This window comes from Lissotriton vulgaris, chromosome 8 (genome assembly GCF_964263255.1).
Source record: "Lissotriton vulgaris chromosome 8, aLisVul1.2, whole genome shotgun sequence".
Lineage (NCBI taxonomy): Eukaryota > Metazoa > Chordata > Amphibia > Caudata > Salamandridae > Lissotriton > Lissotriton vulgaris.
Window position 1 is genome coordinate 1,288,035,410 of NC_141696.1, and position 24,695 is coordinate 1,288,060,104.

Genomic DNA, 24,695 nt, shown 5'->3' on the forward strand with positions numbered 1-24,695 from the left:
AGAGATTATAATTGACACTTTTCCCCTTCCCAATATTAATGAGTTGTTACAATCTGTGGGGGGGGGGGGGGGGGGGGTAGATTCTTCTCAAAGATCGATTTGAGGAGTGCGTACCACCAAATTAGACTACACCCTGACTCCAAACCGCTGACTGCCTTCATTACCACCGAGGGTACCTTCCAGTTCACTCGCATGCCGTTTGGCCTCGCCTCGGCTGCCAGTGTTTTCCAACGGATGATGTCTAACATGCTTAAGGGTCTGTCTGGCGTTGTCTACTTTCAAGACGACATTCTGGTATCTGGGAAAAGTGTGATTGATCACAATTTAGCTTTGCGTCAAGTCCTTTTTAAATTAGAAGACACCGGTTTAACTGTTAATAAGGATAAGTGTGTCTTTCTAACTGAAAACATTGAGTACTTAGGCTACACTATCTCTGCTGGTGGAATTGCTCCAAAAAAGAATCTGCTAGTTGCCATCAGTCAAGCCCCAGCACCTAAGGATAGAGACCAGCTTCGATCTTTCCTGGGGTTAGTCGAATATTATTCGAAATTTGTTAAAGGTTTTGCAAGTTTGTCTGAACTCTTGAGATTGTTATTGAGAAAGGGCAACAAGTTTATTTGGGAAAAAGTGCAAGAGGACTCCTTTCAACAGATTAAGGAGAATATCTGCAACGCAGGTATTCTTGCCCCCTTCGATCCTGTGTGCAAATCATTTCTGACTGTGGACGCCAGTTTAACTGGAATTGGTGTAGTGTTTTCACAACTCCAACATGGTTTTGAAAAGACCATTGCCTTTGCTTCTAGAACCCTAACCCAGGCTGAGAGAAATTACTCGGTCATTGAACGAGAAGCTTTGGCTGCTGCATGGAGTGTGGAGTATTTTCGGGTATATTTGTGGGGTGTCAAGTTCGTTTTGCGAACCGACCACAAGCCATTATTGAAGATTTTATCGGGTGGTGGTGCTGGCAAAGTTCTGCTCGTCTTGCAAGATTTGCAGCCAGATTACAAGAGTACTCATACGAAATTGTTTTTATACAAGGTTGGAAAAACGTCCAGGCAGATTGTCTATCCCGCTTGTCTGTTGATTGGAAGTTAGTTGATCAGGATCTTGAAAAGTGCAATGTGGATGAGGCTGTTGCTGTTGTTGGGGATGTGTGCGAATCTTCTGTGGGTGCGTTTTCTCAGGACCAGTGGTTGTCTGAAATGAAGAAGGATTCTACCCTGCAAGAAGTAATTCTACTTATTAGGAGAGGTGCTCCCAGGGAAAGTATGTTGCCTGTTGCGGTCAGGCCCTTTTGGAAACTTTTAGATGAATTTAGATGAATTGTCTCTATCAGGTTCTGAGATCATAATGAGGGGTGACCGTTTTGTGCCATCTCTTGGCTTAAGATTACATATTTTCAAGCTAGCCCACTTGGGACATCTGGGCCAAGGCATGACTATCAGGAGGATAAAGCAAGAGTTTTGGTGGCTAGGCATGGATGATGTGATCCGTGGTTGGGTGGAAAATTGTTCCTGTTGCAAGGAGAGCGAAAAGAGGTTGAAAGTTGGTCTACAAGCCAATCAAGGGCATATTTCAGATCCTGGGAAACCCTGGTGTAATTTGTGTCTGGATTTCATTGGCCCTCTTTCTGGCCTACCTGTTGACATGCGTTTTGCTGCTGTGATCGTGGATGTTCACTCCAAGTGGCTTTGTGTGGAGTTTCTTAGAGATATCGCCACTAGGTCTACCATTGAAGTTTTGGAGAATTTGTTTTCCTTAGAGGGTTTCCCTAATATGGTTTTGACTGACAACGGCACCCAGTTAACCTCTAGTGAAATGAGGTGTTTCTTTGAAAAATGTGGTGTCAAGCACTCCCGTACTTCCTTATACAACCCCATGGGAAATGGCATGGTCGAGAGGTCTAACCGTCTAATAAAAGGTACCATTCAACTTGCTTTGGCCAACAACTTAGATCCCAGACGCTTGGTTCAGGACATGGTTTGGTCTTACCGGACTACCCTTCACAGTGTCACTCATCTGTCTCCTTTCCAAGTCATGCGTGGGCGATCCCCTGGTTCTAGAACAGTTCCTGCTTGGTTAAAAGATTGGGTACTGTCTGATGGTGAGAGTTTTCCTGTAGTTGTCTCTGGGAAGATTGCTGTTGGTGATTGGGTCAAAGTTAAATCTGGCAGAACTAAGGCTGGTCTGCATAAGTTTAAGGGCCCTTTCCGTGTTGTTTCCCTCAACAAGTTTTCTCTTGTTCTCGAAGGTGGTGACAGGTGGAACCTCAGAAATGTCGCTCTTTATCAGAAGGGTGGTTCGTTTCATATCCCTGCCTCCAAGGGTGAGGGTTGCTCTGGTGCGATGTTCATGCCTGATTCTGATTTCAGGGCCTCTGGTTCTCATGAGTCTGTTTGTGATTCTGGTTCCTGTGGTTCTGGTGCCCGTCAGTCTGCGTGTGACTCCCTCTCTCTCCCTTCTCCAAGTGTGAGTTTGCCTCTTGGGCGTAGAGTGCATAAGTCTCCTGCCTATCTCAATGATTATGTCACTTCTTAAGTTTTTTTTTTTTCCAGCGAAGTGGGATGGATTCTGTATTATTTCATGTTAACGTTTATCTTTGTTTTTGTTTTTTTAGTTTCTTTCTTTCCTAGGAAATAGGATGTGTTATGTTGGAATCTTACCTGTTTATAAGATTCTCTGCACGCTCTGCTCTTTCACTGTGTTCCGTGTGGAACATCTGGTACACGACACTCGAGAGCTGACAGTTGTCCTGCGCTTTCGAGGTGGTTGGATGCCAGGTTGCTTTCTTCCATTAAACTTACCTGTACAAGGCCTTCGTTTCCTGAGTTGTGCTTTCCTCGCCGTAAGAAGCATCACAACAGACATCATTTTAAAAAGGGCCGCCTTACCTAATAGAGAGAGTGGGAGTGACTTCTAAGTTGGGATGTCACTTTTGAGTCTCTGCAAGGGAGGGACAAGGTTGTGGGGGTATCTAACCGAGGGGTTAAGAGAAATGAATATGCCTAGGTATTTCAAGCCGTCTGAAACTATCGGTATGGGGCAGTCTCGAGGTAGTGGGGGGAGGGCCCCATAAAGGATATATAGAAGAGATTTTTACCAATTGACTCGGAATCCAGAGTATCTGCCGAAAAAGTCTAGAATATTGAATACGGCAATCAAGGATTTTTTGACAGTGGTGTCTTTAATGTAAGTACCTCCTCTGAGGCATTTCGCTGATTTGCTACTTGCCAGGTTGTTGCTATTGTTATATAGCCATGTGTTGGGGGTCCGTCCCCAGTACACTACACCAGGATATTCTCTAGATCTTTTTGCTCGGTGCACCTGTGCCAGCATTTCCTGTCAATCTTGCCAGGGGGCCTACAATAGTGGAGACTAAGAACGTTTTTGTGCTCCAGTGCTGTGGTCACCGACACCAACTCCCCGTGCCAGATTCAAGCCAGAAACCAGAAGTTCTGAATCCTACCAAGAAGAGATGCCTTGCAATCGCCTTAAGGGAAGGAGTCGACTGACTTCCAAGGAGGGGTGCTGGAGGTAGCCTTGCATGAAGAACAAGTTATCTGGAAAATAGGAGGGCTGTGAGGAGCTTTAGAGGATGAATTTAAGTTAGTCCGCTGTAACTGAGGGAAGGATCTGCATAACTAGGCCATGTGGTGAGACCTTGAGACCCTGGTTTCCTGCAGGTTGCCACAAAGCAAGGTAATCCACTTCCTGAATCTGTAATTGCCTGGGGAAACCTTACTCTCCAAAACACAGACCTGTATAAGAAGAATCTCTATTACTCTGCACAAAGAAAAATCAAAAATGAGTTTGGTGGTTTGGCCACCATGAACACACTTCAGCAGTTCACCAAGATGAAGTGTCTCTCAACTCTCAACAACATCATTGTTGAGACTCCAGATGAGCTTCAAGATGGGCTCCTTCTGATAGAGTCAGGTGCGGCCAGCCTCACACACCTGCAAGTGCAACCCCACAGCCCAGCTGACAACACAGCGCGGGTAAAGCCTGCACACCAAAGTTTTAAAAGTAGTGTATGCAACTGAGGTTTTGAGGATCACAAGTAATTTAGACTGACATTGGTGCTGCTACAACAGTAACCTAAAGACAATCACAACTTCCCAGAATGATCATCCCTTAACTACTACCTTGGGGTATGTGAAAGGAGATTGCACTGAGCAGCCTTTGGAGACACTGATTGTGTTTACGCACCACTATTGTGATGTCCCCAATAATGAACCAGAGAGCAATGGCAAAATGATACTGACTCCCCAATGATAACTGTAATTAATACATTTATAGCCGCATTTTAGACATGAGGTGTTTTGCTTTATTCTGCGAATAAAATATTATTTTCTTTTTAAGGAAAACCACTGGCCAGACACTTAATTATTGGTTGTAGGTACCTGCGTAACTAAGTACAGCGTCTCTAACACACACAACCTCCCTGGGTAAGATTTGAACCCTCAGTCTAGCTAGCCTAAGGGTCAAGTGTTAAGGGGGCAAACTCCATGATCAGTTTTGGCTCCAAATAGTAAGGTAGGCACTGAATACAAGAGGTAATAGGCTGTCACTGCCACAGTTTGAGGCCAGCACTCTACAACTGCCCTGGAAGCCCAGAAAATATTCCCATTGACAGCTGATTTATGAACCTTTTCAATCTGTTTATCTTGCTATTAACACTACACAAAATCCATCATCTTAATATGACTTATACCATGGTGTTTAGGAGTAGGTGTACACATCTAAAAATTATCAAACAAACTAAATACTAGAGCTTGGTATCATAAAGAATTAATTTAATCACCATATGCTTGGCTTGACATTCCTTTTTAATTTAACCAAATATCGTAGGATTGAGAATGCATCCCTGACATTAGGATACTGTTTCTATTTGCCTCCTTTAACATACATAAAATAAGGGACTGTACATTATTTCAACTTCTTATTCAATTACAGAAATATGTTTTTACTAAATTACAGAAATGCAAAAGCATAAACTTACCTCTTTTTTGCATCGCCTTCCTTAATACAAATCTTCTCCACTGTATCCTTTCACAAGACAAAATGCAAAGAAAACCTTATTTAACAAATAGATGAAACTCGTACACACAAAGGACTAAGAATGAGTCTGTGCAACTTTTTGAATGCAACTGCCATACATTCCGGTTTTTAACATTGTCTTAATTCTACCAGACCACTGGTTTACTTCATACTGGTCCAGTGGAGGGACACTCCCATTAGTTAAATGTAAGTTGATGTGCATGCCAGGACACCCCAGGTTTCTCGGCTGCAGCTACAGATGTTTAACATAACAAAAGGAAGCCTGCTGAGACCTTGGCTCTCTTAAACTGTAGCCAAGATATTCTTCTTTTTTGAGCCTAATAGTTTCTATGCATCAAAAGGAAAGGTGGACCATGAAGGAACCTACAACATGCATATTACAAAGCAGGATGTCAAAGCTTTGATAACTCTTCATTCAGCAAATCAAATATATATAGTTCCTGGTCTAAGTTGCATGCATTGATTGAAGATATTCTCATCCTACCCAGTTTTACTTGGCTAAAGAAATAGATTTTTAGCAAAAGAAACAGGATCCTGCTGATGGCTTATAAAGCAATTTTGTGCATACTTCACAACCTTTCATACGTTTTAGAATCATAAACCACATCTTCTGGCCAGAATGAAGGGTAATTATCATGTCACTTTGGTTTCTTTTTAATTATCTTCACAAAGGAGGGTAAGATCAAGAAAATGTAGTATATTTTCGTTTGTCTTTACAGTCCATGTCAGTAACGCAAAAGTTACTTACCTCCAGTAACGCTCTTTCTGGTGGATACTCTAGCTAACTGCAGAGTCCTCACCTTTTGAATTTCCCCAAGTGCCAGATTGGGTGCGGATAACTCAAACACAGTGCTATAGCCTGCCTGTAGGTGGTGTTGTGCAACAATGTATCAGCACTGTGTTGTTGCAGATGCGATGAATGAAGCAGCATATATGTTCCACCCATGGACGCAGACCTCAGTTTCTTTCATGGACTCGTATGCTCCCTCAGACGCAAATAACATCTGCAAGTTGAATGAACCAGGGAGCAGATCCCTAAATTGGGATCTTTTTAGATGGAACAGATCATACCACAAAGTGGGAAGGTAGGAGGATGGTGAGGAATCTGTGGTTAGATAGATTGTCCACCAGAGAAAGTGTTACCAAAGGTAAGTAACTTGTCCTGCCGATGGATATTTCTAACTGCATATTCCGTAGCTTGTGAAGAAATACCAAAGCAGTATACCCCAAAGTGGGGGGTCTGTAGAATGGCTCAGTCAACAAAGTTCTACAGGAACACAAAATCAAAATGCTAATCAAAACAGACTTAACTGTCTAGGCAGTGTGAAGTTAACATGTGCAATGATGTCAACAAAACTGCCTGGCAAATATCCAGGACAGGCACACCGTATGCCAATACAGTGGTAACAGTCTTGTTCGTGGTGCAGTAAGCTTTTTGGCCTTCTGGAGGCTTCTACCTAGCCAATGCATAGCAAATCTTAATGCAGAGGGCTATCCATCAAGAGATGGTCCATTTCTGCAACGCCTCACCCTTCGTCAACTTGGAGAACCACCCAAAGAGCTGGCAATCCACCTGATGATCTTTGGAATGATCAATGCAAAAAATGTGTGCACTCTTGGGGTCCAAACAATGGGGTCTATCTTCCTCTTTCCAGGGATCAGGGGGACACAAAAATGGCGGATGGCTTGTCTAACATGTAAAGGCGTTAACATCCTTTAAAAAAAATATTTATTTCCACATTTTGGAGGAAACGTACAATATGGTACAAGTCAACTTTCCCATCCACACATTAGAGCCAGCCACCCCTTGCAGTGATATTATGTGAGACACAGCCAACTCAAATACAGACACAATGATGCTCCACCTCACCTCCCTCAACAGTACCCTCCCGGCAGTTGCATGGATCCCATTATGCATTCTAACAGCTTATATGTGTTCCTTACTCCTCTTCTATTGCCCGTTGACCCTGGACTCCCTTCTCTATTTCTATACAATCGGCTACTTGGGTCATCAGTTCTGCCCAGTCTCTGAGGTACTTTTCAACCATCTCATCAGTTCTTAGCCATTTAAGGTGCAGTGCTTCCGACAAGGTCCATTCCAGTATATCCTTGAGCCTGTGTTTCTTTTACAATACAGGTAATAACTGTGCACATATGCTTGGCAACCAAAAGCACATAGCAGTGTGTCATGTGGGGCATACTACACTGAGTATGTCTATGAGTTTGTCCGAAGATGTGCATGCCGACTGTGACTTCATCCCAGTCGTAGCAATTGCCATCATTAACATGTGAATCACATGTTTATCTATGTGTTTGTGTGTCTCTCTCTTGTTTTTATCCCTTCTTTTCTCATCACCAGGTTGGGTAAAGGAACTTGATGCAGACGTTCCAATTAACGCATAGACGCATTGACACCTGATTATAGGTACAGTAGAAATACAGGGTGCCTCTTCCCTGATTCCTAGTCTCACTTTCTTTTGTTTTTCACCTCACGGTCCTGACGAAGCGCTCTTGGATCCACTAGGGACCACCCTGAAGCGCAAAACATGTTGACGTAACTTCACCTATCAAACACTTACACAGATATTGAGAGCAGCAGGAAGACACTCGTTCCTCCGAACACATTTGTTTCAAGGAGGTGCTCTCTATTCCTTGTTTTTATACCACATCTTCCGGTCCCTTGAATAAAAATTGGTTCTGTGTACCACAAAGGTATTTTTAACTCACTCACTCACTCTGTTTAGGCCCACAGACCCACATGCACAACTGCAGCGTCTCCTTTAAAGATCTCCGATAAAGAGCCCTCTCGCGGGGCCCGTGGAGGACAACAGCACCACCCCCACGAGGAGCAACGCCAGTTGACGGAGCATGCCATTCGCAAGGGTGTGTGAGGGCCCTATATTCAAAAGGAGAAATTCTCCCACTTTCATCTGAACCCAACCGTTCTGAGAGACCACTCCAACCCTTTTTCTCAACCCGAACAGGTTTTATTTCCCTCTTTTTTTTAGGAACAGTTACCACTTAGTGATTACCACGTCAGTCCTTGGGAGCATCGGTAATGGACCTTTCCTTTTCCTATTAGCTACCCGTCCCCCCCTCTTGACATTGTGTTGTTAAAAAGTGGGGGTAACCATTGAAGCAGATCCTACTTTCCTACAGCCCCATATAAAAGGAAATAGAGGAGGTAGAAATCACACACCGCAGAAATCAAAATCAGCAGACAGAAAACATCACTACCGACTAAATGGATACGATCAGACAGCTGAGAGGCATTTGAAAATAAAACAGCAGGGGAGAAACAACCCCGCTAGAATGGAGAAATAAAGACTACAGAGGAGGACTGTAAAAGGGGAGTTGTACAAGGCCAACACAGGGGAGGCCTATTCAGATAACTAGTCCCCATTATAAAAGAAAGAATACCAAGAGAACGGACCTGGCTGAAAGAGTGGAACATATGGAGGAAATGGTATGGAAAGTTCAACTCCACAAGTGAAGGTTCAAACCAAGAAACCAGTGTAATAGATGGATAGGCAGTGTATACAGCCTAACAAGCGTAGTGGCAAGAAGCAAAAGAAAATGTATGTTTGCACAGGACGACCTGTGCCCCAGACAACAAGTCATTTAAGATCACCCAAGATCGTAGTTGGTATACTTATTAGTTCATGGAAGAACAAACCCTCCAAATGGTTGAAACTGTCTCCACTCTCGAGAGAAGTGAAGGAAAATCCCTGGAAGCAATAACCATCCTCCATACGAACCAATGTAGAATTGGTGGTCCAGGAACCCATGTTTGAAAAGAAAAGGAAGATGAAAATAGCCATAAACCCCAAAAAAGGTGGTAGATGCACATCTGAAGAACAGACAGGTCAGTCACTAAACATTGGGGTCAGTATCAGAGGTGTAATGGAAACGTCTCCAACAAGCACAAAAAATATTGTCCAAAAGCGAAAAATAACAACAGCTTCGAGCAGGGCAGAACCAACTTAAAACAGGCAATGCAGAGGCATAGAAGAGGAAGGTTCGGTAGATTATGCCACTCATGCCAAGATACATACAAGGGACGTCCGCAAGGAACCCACAGAGAGAAACAGAATGGGTAAGAGCCCATCTTGCCCTTCTATAGCGAGAAAAAGCACAAGAAGTGCTAAAGCCTGAAGAGAGTAAAGAAGGAACACCACCTAGGTGAGGACCAGATGATGCAACATAGGCCAAGAACCATGCCCCTTCCCTTGTGTCTGCTAGGAAAGAAGGGCACCAGATAGAGTGGAAGCAAAGAACCCTTGACTTGTGAGGAGAAACACTCAACAGCGGGGGGGACAAGAAGAACTTCCCGTATACTAACATTCGACATGCACCCAAGCAAGCGTGGCGTTTGGAGTCACAATGATTAAATGCAAAAGCTTCCGATTCCGATAGACTTACTCCCTGGCATATGGTGGCACTAAGGCAACATATGTGCCATCAATTGCTCCAACCACATGTGGTATGTGACTCACAGCATAAAATTCTCCTGTCACATTTGCCAAATCCTCATATTGTGGAAACTGGATGAAGCTGTTGATGTGTCTCACCATTGAAGAAGGAACTTCTCGTAGTACACCACTGAAAGTTGGTTGTGACATTCAACCGGATACTGCCACAGTGCACTGGAATGATCATGTGGCCACGAACTGAAGTACTGCCAAAAGTTTGCAATTTGTATAACATATGTGCGATTTCAATTGAGAGGCAGATCTTGCTCCAGCTGTTGACATAAATCCACTATAGTTTGCCTATTCTATGTCAGGACCCAGAGATTATGCTTTCTCTTTAATTTATTTTGCTCAGCAACCTTGTTAAAGCAACATATATATTGGGGGCGTGGCTTGGCAAGCCATCATGGCAGACATGTGCTGAGTGAGCTCCATCCAGCCCTAAATGAATCCTGAATTATCCTGCTCCTCTGATCAATATTTGTGCCCAACAGAAAGTCTGCGGACCTGGTGTACTGGCGTCACCTACCTGGGCCGACTCCCGTTCTTTGAAGTGGCCTGTGACTGCGATACGGCGTTGCCGAGGTGGTGAGGCCTATAGTAGGCGCTGCCTGGCAGACCTGCGTGAGACCGGGACGTCGAGTTGGACGCTGCCCGGATCCATAGACGGGGGGTGAAGCTGCCGCGACGAAGCGGCAGTGCTGCAGGAGTGGGGAGGATCGTGCCCTGGTGTGTGCCCCACGGACGGACGTCTCCGGCGGGGGGCAGCTGCCGCTCCGCGACCCTGATTGCTGGCAGGGAGAGCTGAAATGCTCGGTGGCTGAATCGAGCCACTGAGGTGAGGAGCGGTGTGTGTGGGCGGCTGAGGCGGCAAGCGGCAAGTCTCTGGCCGAGTTTCTGGCAGTACGTGGGTCGGCGTCCCCCTAGTCCGGCTGGCGAGTGTGCTCCTCCTCCTGCCTGACGCTCTCTTTCTTGTGGTGGTTGCCCGGAGTAAGAGCGTCCCTCGGGCCTGCTGAGAGCGGGATCTCGGACACCTCTGCCTTGTCCCCTTCTCCCCCACTGCCCACATAGGAACGGGGGTCCGTAGGTGTCATCGAGCCACGGGGGGAGTCGACTGGGGCCCATGGAGGACTGGTGGGATCGTCAACGCATCTCTGGGCCAGCAAAGGGGCTGCACATTGTGCTCTCTCCCTCCCTCCCTCTGCTACACGAGACGCTCACATCGGCAGGCGGTCCGGGCGGGCGTCTCACACTACGGACTGGCCGCCCAACCCTATCTCTGGTGCCCACGGGGAATTGCACCTGCCAGAGGCGGTGTGAGGTGCTCGGGTGAGACATCCGGGGCAGAAAGAGTGAATTGAATTGAATTCTTTTTATTGTTTGGTTACTCAAAACCATTACATTAAAACAAAATACAAGGTTACAAAATTACAAAAGTTAAAACCAAAGGAGTTTGTGCTGCCCAGGGGGCGGGGTTGCAGTGAGTAAGGATCATGTTGAGGCATGGGTCTGCAAAGTCTCTATGAGGGGAGGCCCTCCGGGGCCATCAGCAGAGTTCGTGTCTGGTAAATGAACTTTCCGAAGGAGGCCATATGCTTTACCATTGTCAAGGTATAAAGGTAGATGGTCGCCTCCTTTGCAGTGCGGATTCCTGATTGTCTTAGAATTGGCTTGAGATAGAGACTGCGGGCCATGCGCAGGCCCGGGCAGCAGAATAGTAGGTGGGCCAATGATTCACGTTTGTACCTGCAAAGCCTGCATTCCCGGGCTCCTGAGCCGGCCCTGCCGAAGGCATATAGTTCTTTAAGAAGCAGCTGGTGTAGTCTATAGGCTAAGATCTTATGAAGGGCTGCGCGGCCCACGGCCTGTTTAAGATGGTGTTTGGGATTATGCAGGATATGTGGTAAGAACAAGGACTCGTGTAGGTCTTTTTTTGCCAGCGACTCCAGGTCCAGTTCTCGTGACCGCGCCCGCACTTGTTTTTTGATGGAGTGTTTGATGGCAGTATAGCTGACATGTTCTGGATTCCAAGACTCAATGGCGAGATTGAGATGTTGCCTTAAGTGTGTTCTCCTTGGCCGTCGTTGTTAAGAAATAGTATTTGCTTAGGGCGGCCATCTCTTCCAAGTATTGCTGATTGAGTGAAAACTCCAAGCGAACGAGAGTGTTTCTGATACACCTCGGAAGATGAAATAGTCTCTTGTAGGCTCTGTAATGAATTTTTTCTAGATCTTTATGCAGTTTGCCTGGAACTGCTTGGAGAGCATAATTTAGGGCCGGCATTAATTTTGCTTTGAGTACTCGTTGGATGGCCATTGTGGACGGGCTGTATAAGGAGGCGTGCAGCTTGCAGATAGCGTAATTTATAGTTTTGCCTTTGCCTTGGATGGTCTTTAGGTGCGCGCTTGAGAGCCCCGACTCCTGAAAGCAAATGCCCAAGTAAGTGTACCGCTGAATGCTTTCCAGCAAAAGGTGGCCAAGCCTCCATTTTACTGATTTTTTCTTTGGGTACTTTCCAAAGATAATAATTTTGGACTTGGATGAATTTGCTACAAGCTTATTTTTATCGTTGTATACAGGAAGTGCCGTCAGCGCCTTTTGTAGCCCAATTCTCGTATGGTCCAAGAGCACCAGGTCGTCGGCGTATTGCATAAAATAATTTTTTGTCCCGCCGATCTTTGGGATAAGCCGTGCTGCCCCAGACAAGGCCCTCTCCATGTCCGCTGTGTATAAATTAAATAGCATTGGGGCTAGCACGCACCCTTGTTTTAGACCACGGTCCATATTGATCTTTGCGGATGCATGGTCCCTCGAGAGTTTGATTCTTACCCACGTTTTATGATACAAGGATTGGATCGCCCTCAACAAAGCTGGAGTGATGTTCCATTTGTGGAAAATAAATACAAACTTGGTGAACATTATCGGCGCCATCTTGCCCCTTTTCGAGCCCATTCGTGCGCGTAAGCGGCAGCCATTTTGAGCACCATGGCCTCCCTGCCCCTCGCTGATAGCCAGCGCGTCTCTCTCTCTCTCTCTCTCTTAACCTCACAAGCATCCCCCCCCCCCGCACACTGACAACCCCCGCTCTCTCATGCCCTGGGTCATAAACCCCTCTTCAGCACAGCTTCACCACGGAACCCCATCCTGTTCCCAGCGCAACACCTCCCCTCATTCCTTTCATGGCCACAGATCCTTTTGATGCAAACCCCCTTTTCCTGTGTCCCCGTTTGTCTTCCTTGTTCCCAGGCCACCACCTGGCCCTGCGGATACTGTTTATTACCCCGTACAGTAGGAAGCTTCCCCTCCCCATCAAAAGACCCTCGAGCCGATCAAAGCCCCCACCCTATGAGATCCGATCAACCCCATGCATTCCGTGAATCGGCGGAATGCCCTGCTGTGCGGCAACCATCACCTGTTGTGACCGGGGTGGGGAATCCAACTGTAAATGTATGTGGGAACGGGCCTGAAGGGGAGATTCCGAGGATGTTCTTTCAAGTACCAAAGTGTTACGAGAATGTGTTATGTGCAATAAAGGTCATAAACCCTAGTATAAGAGGCCAGGCCTCAGAAACGTGGTTAGAGCACCTCGTGACGATACTTGCTGTCTGAATTGATGTGTTCTCCTCCGGAGAGAATAAAATCCTCGTTTCCTGCCTTCCAGTCTCCAGCGCCTGCTTCTTCATTTGATTAACCTTGGTGGGTCATAGAGGCGATACCGCCGGGCAACAAAAAGGGTCTTTGGTTACTGGTTGTCTTTGGAACCCTTTTTTTTACAATTGGCGTCCCAAGCGTGGGGCCCATCAGCGACTCGTGGATCCAGTGGGAGAGGTCCTGACGACAGAGTGAACGACTGCAACGATCGGAAGGTACCCTGTCCGATAGACCCTCGTCTGACAGCCGATCATCCGAACTTCACTGGTTCCGAACAGACCTCTCTCGAGTGATCTGCGGTCCTGACTGGGAACCATCAGGAGTGCCACGAGAAGTACGAAGAGAAGAGGACGATCGGGCGCTGGATTCGGAAGACAAGAAACTGTCCATGCGGTCCGGGTAAGGTCGTGTAAACACGACGAATTACGAAAGTGATAGATAATTGGAAGTGATTGATAATTGTTGAGAAAATACTAGTATTACTTTTTGTTAATTTATTTGGAGATTCACTGTTTGCAAACGGAGAAACAACAGGCTCTCCCTTTATAAACAGCGAAGGATAGGTACGCACCCGTCGGACCTATCTTTCTCCCCCATTGAACAATTGCCCCTTCCCCCCCATTGATTAACTGTTATGGATTGTTTTCTGGAGATTCTCTGTCTGCAAACAGGGAAAGAATAGGTCCCCTCTTTGCAGATAGTGAAAGGGTAGGTGACGCGAACCTTTGCGAGCCTACTTATTCTTCCCATTGACCATATTGATTTTTTATTTTTGACCTAAACATTGATTGCTCAAGATTGGTTCATGAGGTATTCACTACGCGCAAACAACGTAGAATAGAAATATTCTGTCTAGTCTTTGCGCGCAGTGATAAGATAGGTAGTGCTGACTATTATCCCATTGTGATCCGTCATGCCTGTCTTCTCCCCACTGGTTAGTAGCCTGTTTTACCCGGACCGCTTATTAGAGATGAACCATCCGGCTCCGCTGGAAGGCACCCCTAATAAGGACATGTTCATGAAGCATGGATTAATCGCTATAGCCTATAGTGAGCTGTGGCATAAATATACGAAAAAGGATCGAGAAAGTCAGTGGCCACTGAGAGGATCCTTTGATCTTGACAAAATAGAAACGGTAGAAATAGCCCTTCGTAGGAATGAAACAACACCTATTATGCTCGATAGTCTCGGCATGTGGCGCAAAGAAGCCACACGACGAAGGGAAGGCGACGAATTTAGAAAAGATGAAGGGACACGACGGACAACCCTCCAAACGTCTAGTAGGCAAAGGGAAGGGCCAGCGATGGCACAGTCCCGAGGAGTAGACATGAAAAGAGAACGGTGTAAAGGGGTGTGCCGACAAGTCAACCCCGGAACACAGCGACCCGAAGGTAATCCCCCGACACTACGCGCAGGACGAACAGATGTAAAACAAAACCAATGTGCTTTCTGTAAATGTCTTGGACACTGGAAAGCCCAATGCCCGACTCTGCAGAGCATAGGTAAGAACGGAGGGTCGACAGAAAGAACAGGCCGACAGAAAGGGAAAAGGCACGAGATAAAAACCAATCAGACTAGTGCAGACAGGACGGACAGGACCACCCCGTTTGATTATGCTCGATGGCACAGATTTCGTCAGACCAATTTTAACGACATGTTAGAGTTCTGGGACTGATTGCTCTCTGTTGCTCCCCCACTCTGAAAAACAAACACAACTGCAGGCCAGTGTAAACAACCCCCCGTTAGAGAAAAGACTCAAGGAAACCAAGCGTCTATTATATAACTTAGGATTTAATTACGGTAAAGAAAACACACAACCAACAGTAAATAGAATAACTAGTAGAACTCTCTCTAAAACAAAACTTTACTAATAGGAAAAATACAGAACATATTATGCTCACTCCGGAAGTCCTCGAAATGTAACAGTTCGATGGTCCCGCCCATCCGAAACACGTAGCACGTGTGGGGCGGGGCCTGCCAGCAACCATGGGCCAAAACGAGATCGCTGGCGAGAAGGTACTGGAGACTCCACAAAGCAGGCAATGAAATGGTCTTTCCATATTACCCTTCCAGGGATGGCGTCCCCCGGGCCGCGAGTAGGGAGGGGGCGGCTGCAAATGACCCCCTCCCTCGTATCTCCTGGTCCGGCCATCACGAATTCCTCCATCGAACGGATGCAGGGTGGGCAGGGAGGGAGAGGCGACGCGGACGAGCCTCTCCCACCTCCACAGGTAGGAGGCTTCCCTGCCCTGGCCCGGCGCCGATGTCCTCCAGCCGGGCGACGGCCATATACCTACGCTGCACAGGACATATCATACCCGACTGGTATATTTTCGCAGCACAAGACATACAACGCCCGACTGGTATATTTGCGGAGCACCGGATGTACAATGGTCCCCCAAGAGTCGGAATCAGGGGTGTAGGGTGGTCATCATGTGCACCCCTGATTCAAAGGGACGGCGTGGGATGCGCCGGGAGAGGGAGGCGGCACAGACAAGCCTCCCTCACCTCCCCAGATGAAGGCTCCACTGCTGCACCCTGGCGCCCCGAACCAAAATGTCCTGCTCCAGCAGCATGATGCTCTGTCCTTCGCCATCACAAGAAGTTTCTTCCACTCCTGATGGGTACGACAAAGGGTGGCTGCCGCAGGGTCGCGAAATGGCGTCTGGGCCCTCGAAAGGCGGGTCTAGGCCGCTGGAGAAACTTTGTCCGAAATTACAACTCGGGCGCTTGCCCACCTGGGCGCAAGCCCCCACCATCGACAAACGTCCCCTCGACTTTGAAGATTCTACCAAAGTCCCAAGGGCCCTCAGCCCCTTCAGGCTTCCGGTAAGGAACAGCTGCATTGATCTCATGTGAAATAACCACGGCACAGCAACAAGATGGCGGTGCTCTCGTGTCTGCATCAGCTTCCGTCTGAACCACCCAGGAACATTATGGGCTAACGAACTCGAACAAGTTCCGGCCGAACATCAACACGACCCGGTAAGAAAGACTCTACCCCCTCCCTCTCTTGATTGACGGTCCACACCACCAGCCCCTCTGTTAGCACAGTTTTCTTTTGAACTGCCGAAAGGGACTCTGGTCCAACCGCCAATCGTCGGGGACATTTTTTCCTCTGATGCTACTTCCGGACTAAACCGGCCTCGCCCAAAATGGCGCCGGTATCAATAGGAACTAACGGATGCCTCGTGGTGTTCCTTAGCTAATGAAACTTGATGTACTAAGATATATATATACGAACCATTGCGCGCTCGATGAAAAAGGGAGGAGGGTTCACTTGGCGAACATTTGAAAGGGGTTCCGTAAAAATGTTGATTTCAATGAACGATTTATTTTTGACATTTATTGTAACTGGTACATAACGTCGCTTGTGATGCACACCCACGGTTTACATCTAGGAAATGTGATTCTAATGAGCTTGACTGTGTTTCCATTTATGAACTGAAATGCCCCTGATTCCCTCGTCACGCAATGAAATGTTTTTAGTTACTTGCAAATAATTAATTAGGCCCTTTTTAACATGATCTTGTGCCACAAAATAACCCCCTACTGCATGTGCTTCCATCGTCGACATGTCCGGCCAAAATATGATTGCACTCTTCACATTTTACGTACTGAATAATTATGCAAATAAAGGTCTTCAAAACTATGAATAGGCATCACATACTTTTGTAAATGTGGGAATCAGTGGGAGGGTTTTTCTGTGCACAACCGTTCTGCTCTTCTTTTAAGGTTATCTGAGAAATGGTTGTTCGGCCCTGGATTGACGATCAAATCAAAGGTATGATACGTTGCCTCCAAAATATGCGACTAAGCTCAGGAACTAATGTATGAAGAAGGACCTCGACTTCTGAGAATGGGTAAAGTAAAGCGGTGTGATTGATAAAATGCTATAAAGTTATGGTGGTTGAAGGTACACAGGTACAGGGTTGAACGAAGAACTGATATGCCTTAGAACATCACAGCTTTAGGGAACGATTTAAGGATCCCGATGGCCGGATACATCTACAAAACCGGGTACCTCACGCGAGGCACCTCTGATCTCTTTAGCGTTTCCCTACACACGATCCTTAATGCCATCCTCGAACCTCCCCATGAACCACCTATCACATTGCCCGCCCCCTTAAACTTCAGAGACCAAGACCCTAAGGATTATATCCCGAAGAGATAAGTACGAGTATGCGGTAAGTAAAGGACTTTCGTGCCCTTACATTTGATGTGTTCGAATGTTGTCCCCCCACCTTCCCCTTTCCCCCCCTTTTTTCCCTCTGCAGGTTACATTAGAATCCCGATTAGAGTATCGTAAGGGATCTGGAGCCACGTCACGCCCGATGCATGAAAACGGATTAACGCTGCAGGACGACACAAAAAGACGCCCTACCCAATGCACGACCTTTTTTGTACCTGATTTAATGCTCTTCTGTCCCAAAAACTGCATGCTTCCTACATCCTAACACAGACCCGAAACGTCTAAACGTTAGGTAACGCACTGAATAGCCCAAACAATACACGGTCATTCTCCATGTCACACGTGTACTGTTTGGCCTATTGTCTGTCTCTCTCTCTCTCTCTCTCTCTCTCTCTCTCTCTCTCTTACTCTCTCTCTCTCTCTCTCTCTCTCTCTCTCTCTCTCTCACTCTTCCACCCCTCCACACTTTCCCTCTTCCTAGCGACTGGCACCTAATTGGCGAACCTGGTGCACCTCCTGATTGGCCCCAAATACCACAAGTATTTGCACAAATTTGTCCTAAGTAAAATTGTATCGGTACCACGTTACTACCTCTCCTTTTCTACTAAAATATGGATGAAATTTAAATTGACCGAAAGGAAAGGGACAGGTAAGACGACTAAGGTTCCCTAAATTTGACCCACTCTCAGGGAACCATTTGTCAGTGGCTTCTATGGTAAAATATGTCTGTGGTAATGCGACCATCCCCACTCCAAATTGTCTCCATACCCCAAGCAGTAAGAAATGATCGAGACACCCCCGTCTTCCCAAAATGCCCCCAGTTTGGTATCAGCTGCCCTGAACGAGAGCCTGAAAACCGCCCCCTGCTCCAATTCGCTGTGTTCCTAATTGTTTTCCATAAGATCCCACCTTCCCCGAGGATAAGTTTAATAATTATCGCAAACCACCCCCCGAGTTTTTTGTAGAAATCAGGTTGCAAGGATTTATATAGAAAGTTAGAAAGATGTGTGCAAAGTTAAAAATTAGATCGAAAATCGAAAGAACTTGTTGCAGTAAGCCTTGCTGAAAATAAGATGTTTTGATGTAATGAAGACTTGTTTAGCCTATGTTCATCCCTCAGAAGGATGCCTATCAGACTATGGTGAATAGCACGTTGCACTTTTTCGTAAAATACAAGGCCCTGAAGACCAGCCTAGCCTTGCAAGACTCGTACTAGGGAAATGGGTCTTTACCAGAAGAACTGACATCTACTGTAATAGACGTGTGCAATAAATGAGTACCAGACCTCGTACCTATTACAAATGAACGTAATAATCATCAAAGCGCCAAAGAATTAGCCAACAAAAGGAGGTTGTAAGGAATCCAGCAAACCCATCATCAATTGTTTATACGTTAGCCGCAAAAATCTCAAATGTAGCGAGTGCTTACCCCAGTTGCTTGGTGTTGGGAGAGAAGTAGATTTATGTAATTACCTTTTTCTGCAAAATCTCTAAAGACTGTCTTTTCAACACTCATTTAAGGGTATCACTGTCGGAGGAGAAAGAGACCGGATGTGGGAGCACGCGGCCTGACTGCGGATTGTGGAACATCAGCGACGGAGGCCGAGGCGAGACCACAGCAGTAAGGAGTCGCAGGACGGGGCACTGTTTCAAACAAAGCTAAGGAAAGGGCTGACCTGAAGCCCCTGCTCTATGATCAACGTGTGCCAAAAAGTCCCCGCTCTCTGAACATGGTTACGGACCCGCCTGTCGCAAACCCTCCGTCCCCCTGATCTGTTCCCGACTTGGCCTTGCTCCATCCCCTCCTCCTCCGACCTACCATAAGGACTGTTCACACCCGCACCTTTCCACCCGAACTCCCAAGTTCCTCCAAATCCTATTGAGCTACCCAGAGAAGAGTACTCCCTGCGTCAGAAGGGAGGGAGCTCCGACTAAGTAGACCACGAACTATGTTAAATCCCAGAACGGTGACCTAGAACTCCACCAAGGGTCGCCCCCGAAGAAAAGATAAACAAAGTCTGTGGTTCTGCCCGCTACCAAGCACCTCGAAGATGATGGAAGCAACAGGAAATGCCCACCACAGAGACTCAAGAAACGAACAGATCTCACAATTCTGGAACAATTGCATTTTCCATTGCAAATCTATGCTCTGCATTGCGGAAGAAGATGCACCTGCTCCAAAACCGTAACGCATTTCTCCTACGAGGTCTGACGAAAACCAAACAAAATGCACCCCTACCCGCAGACCCCCAACGACTCAATCCACATGAACATTTCTGTTGATAGGTAATCCAGGTGCTCAACAGTGCCGACAGAAGACGACAAAAGACAACGAGAACTCTGATATTTTTACTGTATCTCCTTTCTCTCCCAATCACCATTGGACTAACTATGCTCCCGCCGTATACAAAAAGGACTTACTTATATGATAACTTACCAGTTCTTATTCCAAATGACTATAAGTATCTATGATCTGTACCCAACACCCTCGCTACGTACTTCTAGTCTGATATTGCATTACGATGACTTTTTCTGCAACCAACTTAACGATGAACCCGCCTACTAGATGACGAGATTTTTTTTAATATGATGTTTATAATGTGATGTTTATGTACAGATCTTTTGCCTAAGTCCCCTCTCCCTTACTTATGATCACTGCATATAGGTGTAGATAGGAAATAGGCCAGCAAGATGTCTTGGAAATGTTAAAGGGAGGACTGTGGAAAATAAATACAAACTTGGTGAACATTATCGGCGCCATCTTGCCCCTTTTCGAGCCCATTCATGCGCGTAAGCGGCAGCCATTTTGAGCACCATGGCCTCCCTGCCCCTCGCTGATAGCCAGCGCGTCTCTCTCTCTCTCTCTCTTAACCTCACAAGCATCCCCCCCCCCCCGCACACTGACAACCCCCGCTCTCTCATGCCCTGGGTCATAAACCCCTCTTCAGCACAGCTTCACCACGGAACCCCATCCTGTTCCCAGCGCAACACCTCCCCTCATTCCTTTCATGGCCACAGATCCTTTTGATGCAAACCCCCTTTTCCTGTGTCCCCGTTTGTCTTCCTTGTTCCCAGGCCACCACCTGGCCCTGCGAATACTGTTTATTACCCCGTACAGTAGGAAGCTTCCCCTCCCCATCAAAAGACCCTCGAGCCGATCAAAGCCCCCACCCTATGAGATCCGATCAACCCCATGCATTCCGTGAATCGGCGGAATGCCCTGCTGTGCGGCAACCATCACCTGTTGTGACCGGGGTGGGGAATCCAACTGTAAATGTATGTGGGAACGGGCCTGAAGGGGAGATTCCGAGGATGTTCTTTCAAGTACCAAAGTGTTACGAGAATGTGTTATGTGCAATAAAGGTCATAAACCCTAGTATAAGAGGCCAGGCCTCAGAAACGTGGTTAGAGCACCTCGTGACGATACTTGCTGTCTGAATTGATGTGTTCTCCTCCGGAGAGAATAAAATCCTCGTTTCCTGCCTTCCAGTCTCCAGCGCCTGCTTCTTCATTTGATTAACCTTGGTGGGTCATAGAGGCGATACCGCCGGGCAACAAAAAGGGTCTTTGGTTACTGGTTGTCTTTGGAACCCTTTTTTTTACAATTGGGCCAGCTTTCTCCACAGGATTGCACGATCTACCCCGTCGAACGCTGCCGAATAGTCAATAAAGCAGGCGACTAAGGGGGGGCTTTTGCGTGTCCGAGCGTGGTGGACCAGATAAGAGAGTGCAGTGATGTTATCGACTGTGGCGGACCCTGGTCTAAATCTAGTTTGACAGAATGGGAGGAGACCTTTAGCGTTCGTCCAGTCTGTGAGGTCCCTCAAGATCGCACTGGCGTAGGCTTTTCTCTCGATGTCCAGAAGGGCAATCAGGCGATAGTTTGATGGTTCAGATTTGGGGCCCTTTTTGTGAATTGGCTGTAGGAGCGAGCCTCTCAATGAATCCGGGACATCCCCAAGGAGCCAGCATTCAGTGTACAGGTGGGTCAGGGTCTTTGACCAGAAGTCGATGTTTGCCTTAAATAAGTGTCCGGGAAGGCCGTTGGGCCCCGGGGCACCATTTTGTCTGATGTTTTTTAGAATTTTGGACACCGACAGTCTTCCCGGCGGGCCAGTCATCTCGGTGATTGGGTCTGAATCGGCTCCAACGTTAATTGTTTCATTTTGCTTGGTGACGGTCCCGGTATCAATGTAAAGGGCTTTTACATGGGCGACCCAGGTGGGAGCCTCGAGGGAGTTTTCTCTGTGGTTTGTGCATCGTCTGAGGGTGCTTAGGTAGTGCCAGAACTCCTGCGATTTTCCTGGGCTCAGCAAGTCAAAGATTTTCAGCCATTGTGCTTCGCAGTGATCTCGTTTTGCCTCCCAAACCTTCTTGGAGTGACTTATGCTGGCCTCTTGGAGTTGTTTCTTCATTGAGCTTGTGCCATGTTTGTAGAAGAGTTTACGTTTCTTGCTCAGTTGTTTAGCTCTGATTTTGAGTTCCACCTTGTGTCCGTATATGAGTGGAGAGTCCCTGTTAGATGTGCTGTTTAAGGTTCCACGAAGGATCGCAGCCAGGGTCCCAGTGGTGGCATTCCAGGTGGCTATTGCGCCTTTTTTCTGTTCATTCGGTGGCCAGCCTGGCCACTGGTTTGCCCAGTTGTTAAAAGATGTGATAGAGGTCTGTACCCATTTAATTCTTCTAGGCAGCTTTATCAGATCCTCGCCATTAGATGCTCCAATGTATTCGAGCCTTTGGCGAGTGTCCGCTATGAGATTCAATGTGATGGTTAAGGCAGCGTGGTCGCTATCGCTGCGCGGGTGGACTGTGAAATTTGACATGAGAGTTTGTAATTTTTCGCTGAGGATGATGTAATCGATCGTTGTTTGGTTGTTATATGTAGGGCCGACGAAGGACCCTGGGCTGAGATTTAGGAGGACCGAGTGCGCTGTTGCCAGCTTGTAAGTTTTTAATAGGTCATTCAGAGCAATGGTGGCCCCAGGCTGAAGTCGTCATGTGGTTGATATCCCTATATTATGGGTATTGAAGTCACCAAGAATGATGCATTCCAAGGCCGGATGTTGGAGCATTAAGGACTCAAGGAGGGTTGTCAGTGTGGCCAAATTGGATATGGGCCCATGTGAATTATGATAGAGATTAATTAATAAAAACGCAAAGTGTCCATTTGTCAGGCGGCAGCCTTTCAGGATGCCTGCCTGTAGATTCCTGGAAGATTAGGAATTGCCACGAATTCCAGGTTGAGTGAATGCTTTATGTAGACACATATCCCTCTCGACGGTCTTCCGAATATGTTAAGCTTTTTTGCAGGTTTTCCATATTCTGCGTATCCTCTTAATGAAAGCGGGTGGAGCTGCCAGGATTCTTGTATGCAGATGATGTCTGCCTCGTCCATGAATGATAGGGCATTTTTATTAAGAAGCAGCCTCCTAAGCCCTGCGATGTTCCAAGTCATGATTTTCAGGCAATCCGGGGGTGGTCCCTGTCTGGAGGCTTTTGTTGAGCGATGGTCATATTGCAGAGGGGTGGCTCGAGACATCGTGGCTGTGTTAGGAGTTTAGTACTAGCGGCAGCCAGGACCAATCTTTACTTGCGCGTCCCAAGGTTGCGCATATGCGTGTACCCTGATTTGTGTTGGTTGTTATATTAATTGGGGTGCTGATGGTTGGACCAGTGTTTGTGGCACCTTTGGACCCCTGGAAGATAGGGCGCCACGTGAGGCACGTCGATGCGGTGGGCATGCAGGCATGAGTTCCCTCCAAATCGCTGATCTATGTTTCCCATCTGGGAGTGTGCTGTTTGAGTTTTTAAAAGGAGTGGGTATTTTTGGGTGCGCGTAGGTTTTATTTTTATGCCCCAACTTTCCAATAGCTTGTGCTGGCTTTTCAGGGCCTCGGCCATGTGCGGGCTCACGAAGCTTAGCTCCGTGGGTTCGTTTTTCTCCTCCGCATATGGTTTCAATGTCTGTAGTATTAGTTCGCTCCAACCCTGGGATGTTTGCAAAAAGTTTTAGTAGATTGCTACGGTTGAGAATGTCCCACGTCCCCTGGGAGACGTAGTCAGTGTACAACGTTATCTTGCGATCCTGGGGGTGGGTTATTCGGCGGACTGAGTCCGCCCCATGGCCTCCTGTTTGTGGTATTTGTACTGTGTCCAGTTGACTGTCATTTGCATGCCTGTTTAACCCCAATGGCCCCAATTGCCGCGGGTGGGCCTCCATCTGTGACAGGCTGGGTGCGCTTATGGTTAGTGGTGGCTGTTCAATTTCCCTGAGGTCTTTAACAGTCAAAGACGCTTGCGATGCGCAACCCTTCGCGGGCATTGATAAAGCAGCGACCTGAGGGTCGTATCTGTTTGAGTTTGCTTGAGTTGCTTCAGCGGAACTTTGACCGTAGGGGTCCATTGCTTGTTTTAAGTGTGGTGCTGTTAAAACTGGCTGGGGGGTCGCAAGTGAAGTTATTGCTGAGTTAGTAGAATGAGTGTCTTCGACGTTTGACTCGATTGTTTCCAGTATTTTAACGGTTGCTCCCAGTTTGGTCGTTTCCTGATTCACGATGTGGGCAGACATCTCAATCTCAGGCCGTAGCCATTCCCGGATGGTTCTGGGAGCGAGAGGTTTGTTTCTGTTTGCCTTATTGAGTTTTTTTATATTTTTCTTGTTTTTCCTAGATAGGGTGTGGAAGTCTGGACTGGTTGGTGTGGTAATATGCTGGGGTTCATGATTTTGTGTTTTGGTCGTGATAGCGTCTGGCCTGCTCATGCTGAGCATGGGTAATTGCGCCTCCCAGGCAGTTTTATCTTCTTTATTAATCTGTGTAGAGTGGTTTGTTGGGTTTCTTAAACCTTCTGTTTTTGGAGGGTACGTGCAGGTTCCTGAGAGATCGGGCCCTTGATCTTGCCGACTTCGTTCTTGAGGTCCTCAACTAGTGTGGTCATGATGTCCGGAAGTTTTTCTAAATTGTTCAAGATTGGACTGCAACTACATGACTCGGGCTTGAAGTGTGTGTTGTCCTGTACTCTATGAATCATGGAATTCAGACGGTCCAGTTTACAGTCGATTCCAGATATTAAGTTTGCGACAGTTTGCAGTATGTTTATCTGGGCATCGAGCTTGTCGGCGTGCATTATTGCCGCACCTGTCATAGAGATGAGTGTCTCGTTGATCAGAGTTAGATGATCTGTGATCACTGGGGAACTCTCCCCCCTATCCGAGCTTCTACTCATTGAAGATGGTAACAAGGTCGGTTCATCTTGTTCCCGGGGGCTCTGGTGCATCAAGTTCGAAGGTGGGGGGTGCCGGGCCTGTATTTCTGTGATGCC

The 24,695-nt window shown here is 47.0% G+C and overlaps 1 protein-coding gene across 3 annotated transcripts in view; it reads right to left on the reverse strand.

Annotated features, from left to right (window-relative positions):
- Positions 1–24,695, reverse strand: part of PARP4 (poly(ADP-ribose) polymerase family member 4) — a 1,988,214-nt gene that overhangs the window by 1,349,855 nt on the left and 613,664 nt on the right. For all 3 annotated transcript variants that reach the window (XM_086935217.1, XM_086935220.1, XM_086935219.1), the window contains exon 20: positions 5,003–5,049. In XM_086935217.1, the coding sequence (XP_086791343.1) occupies positions 5,003–5,049 (47 nt within the window). The remainder of the gene's footprint in view (positions 1–5,002; positions 5,050–24,695) is intronic.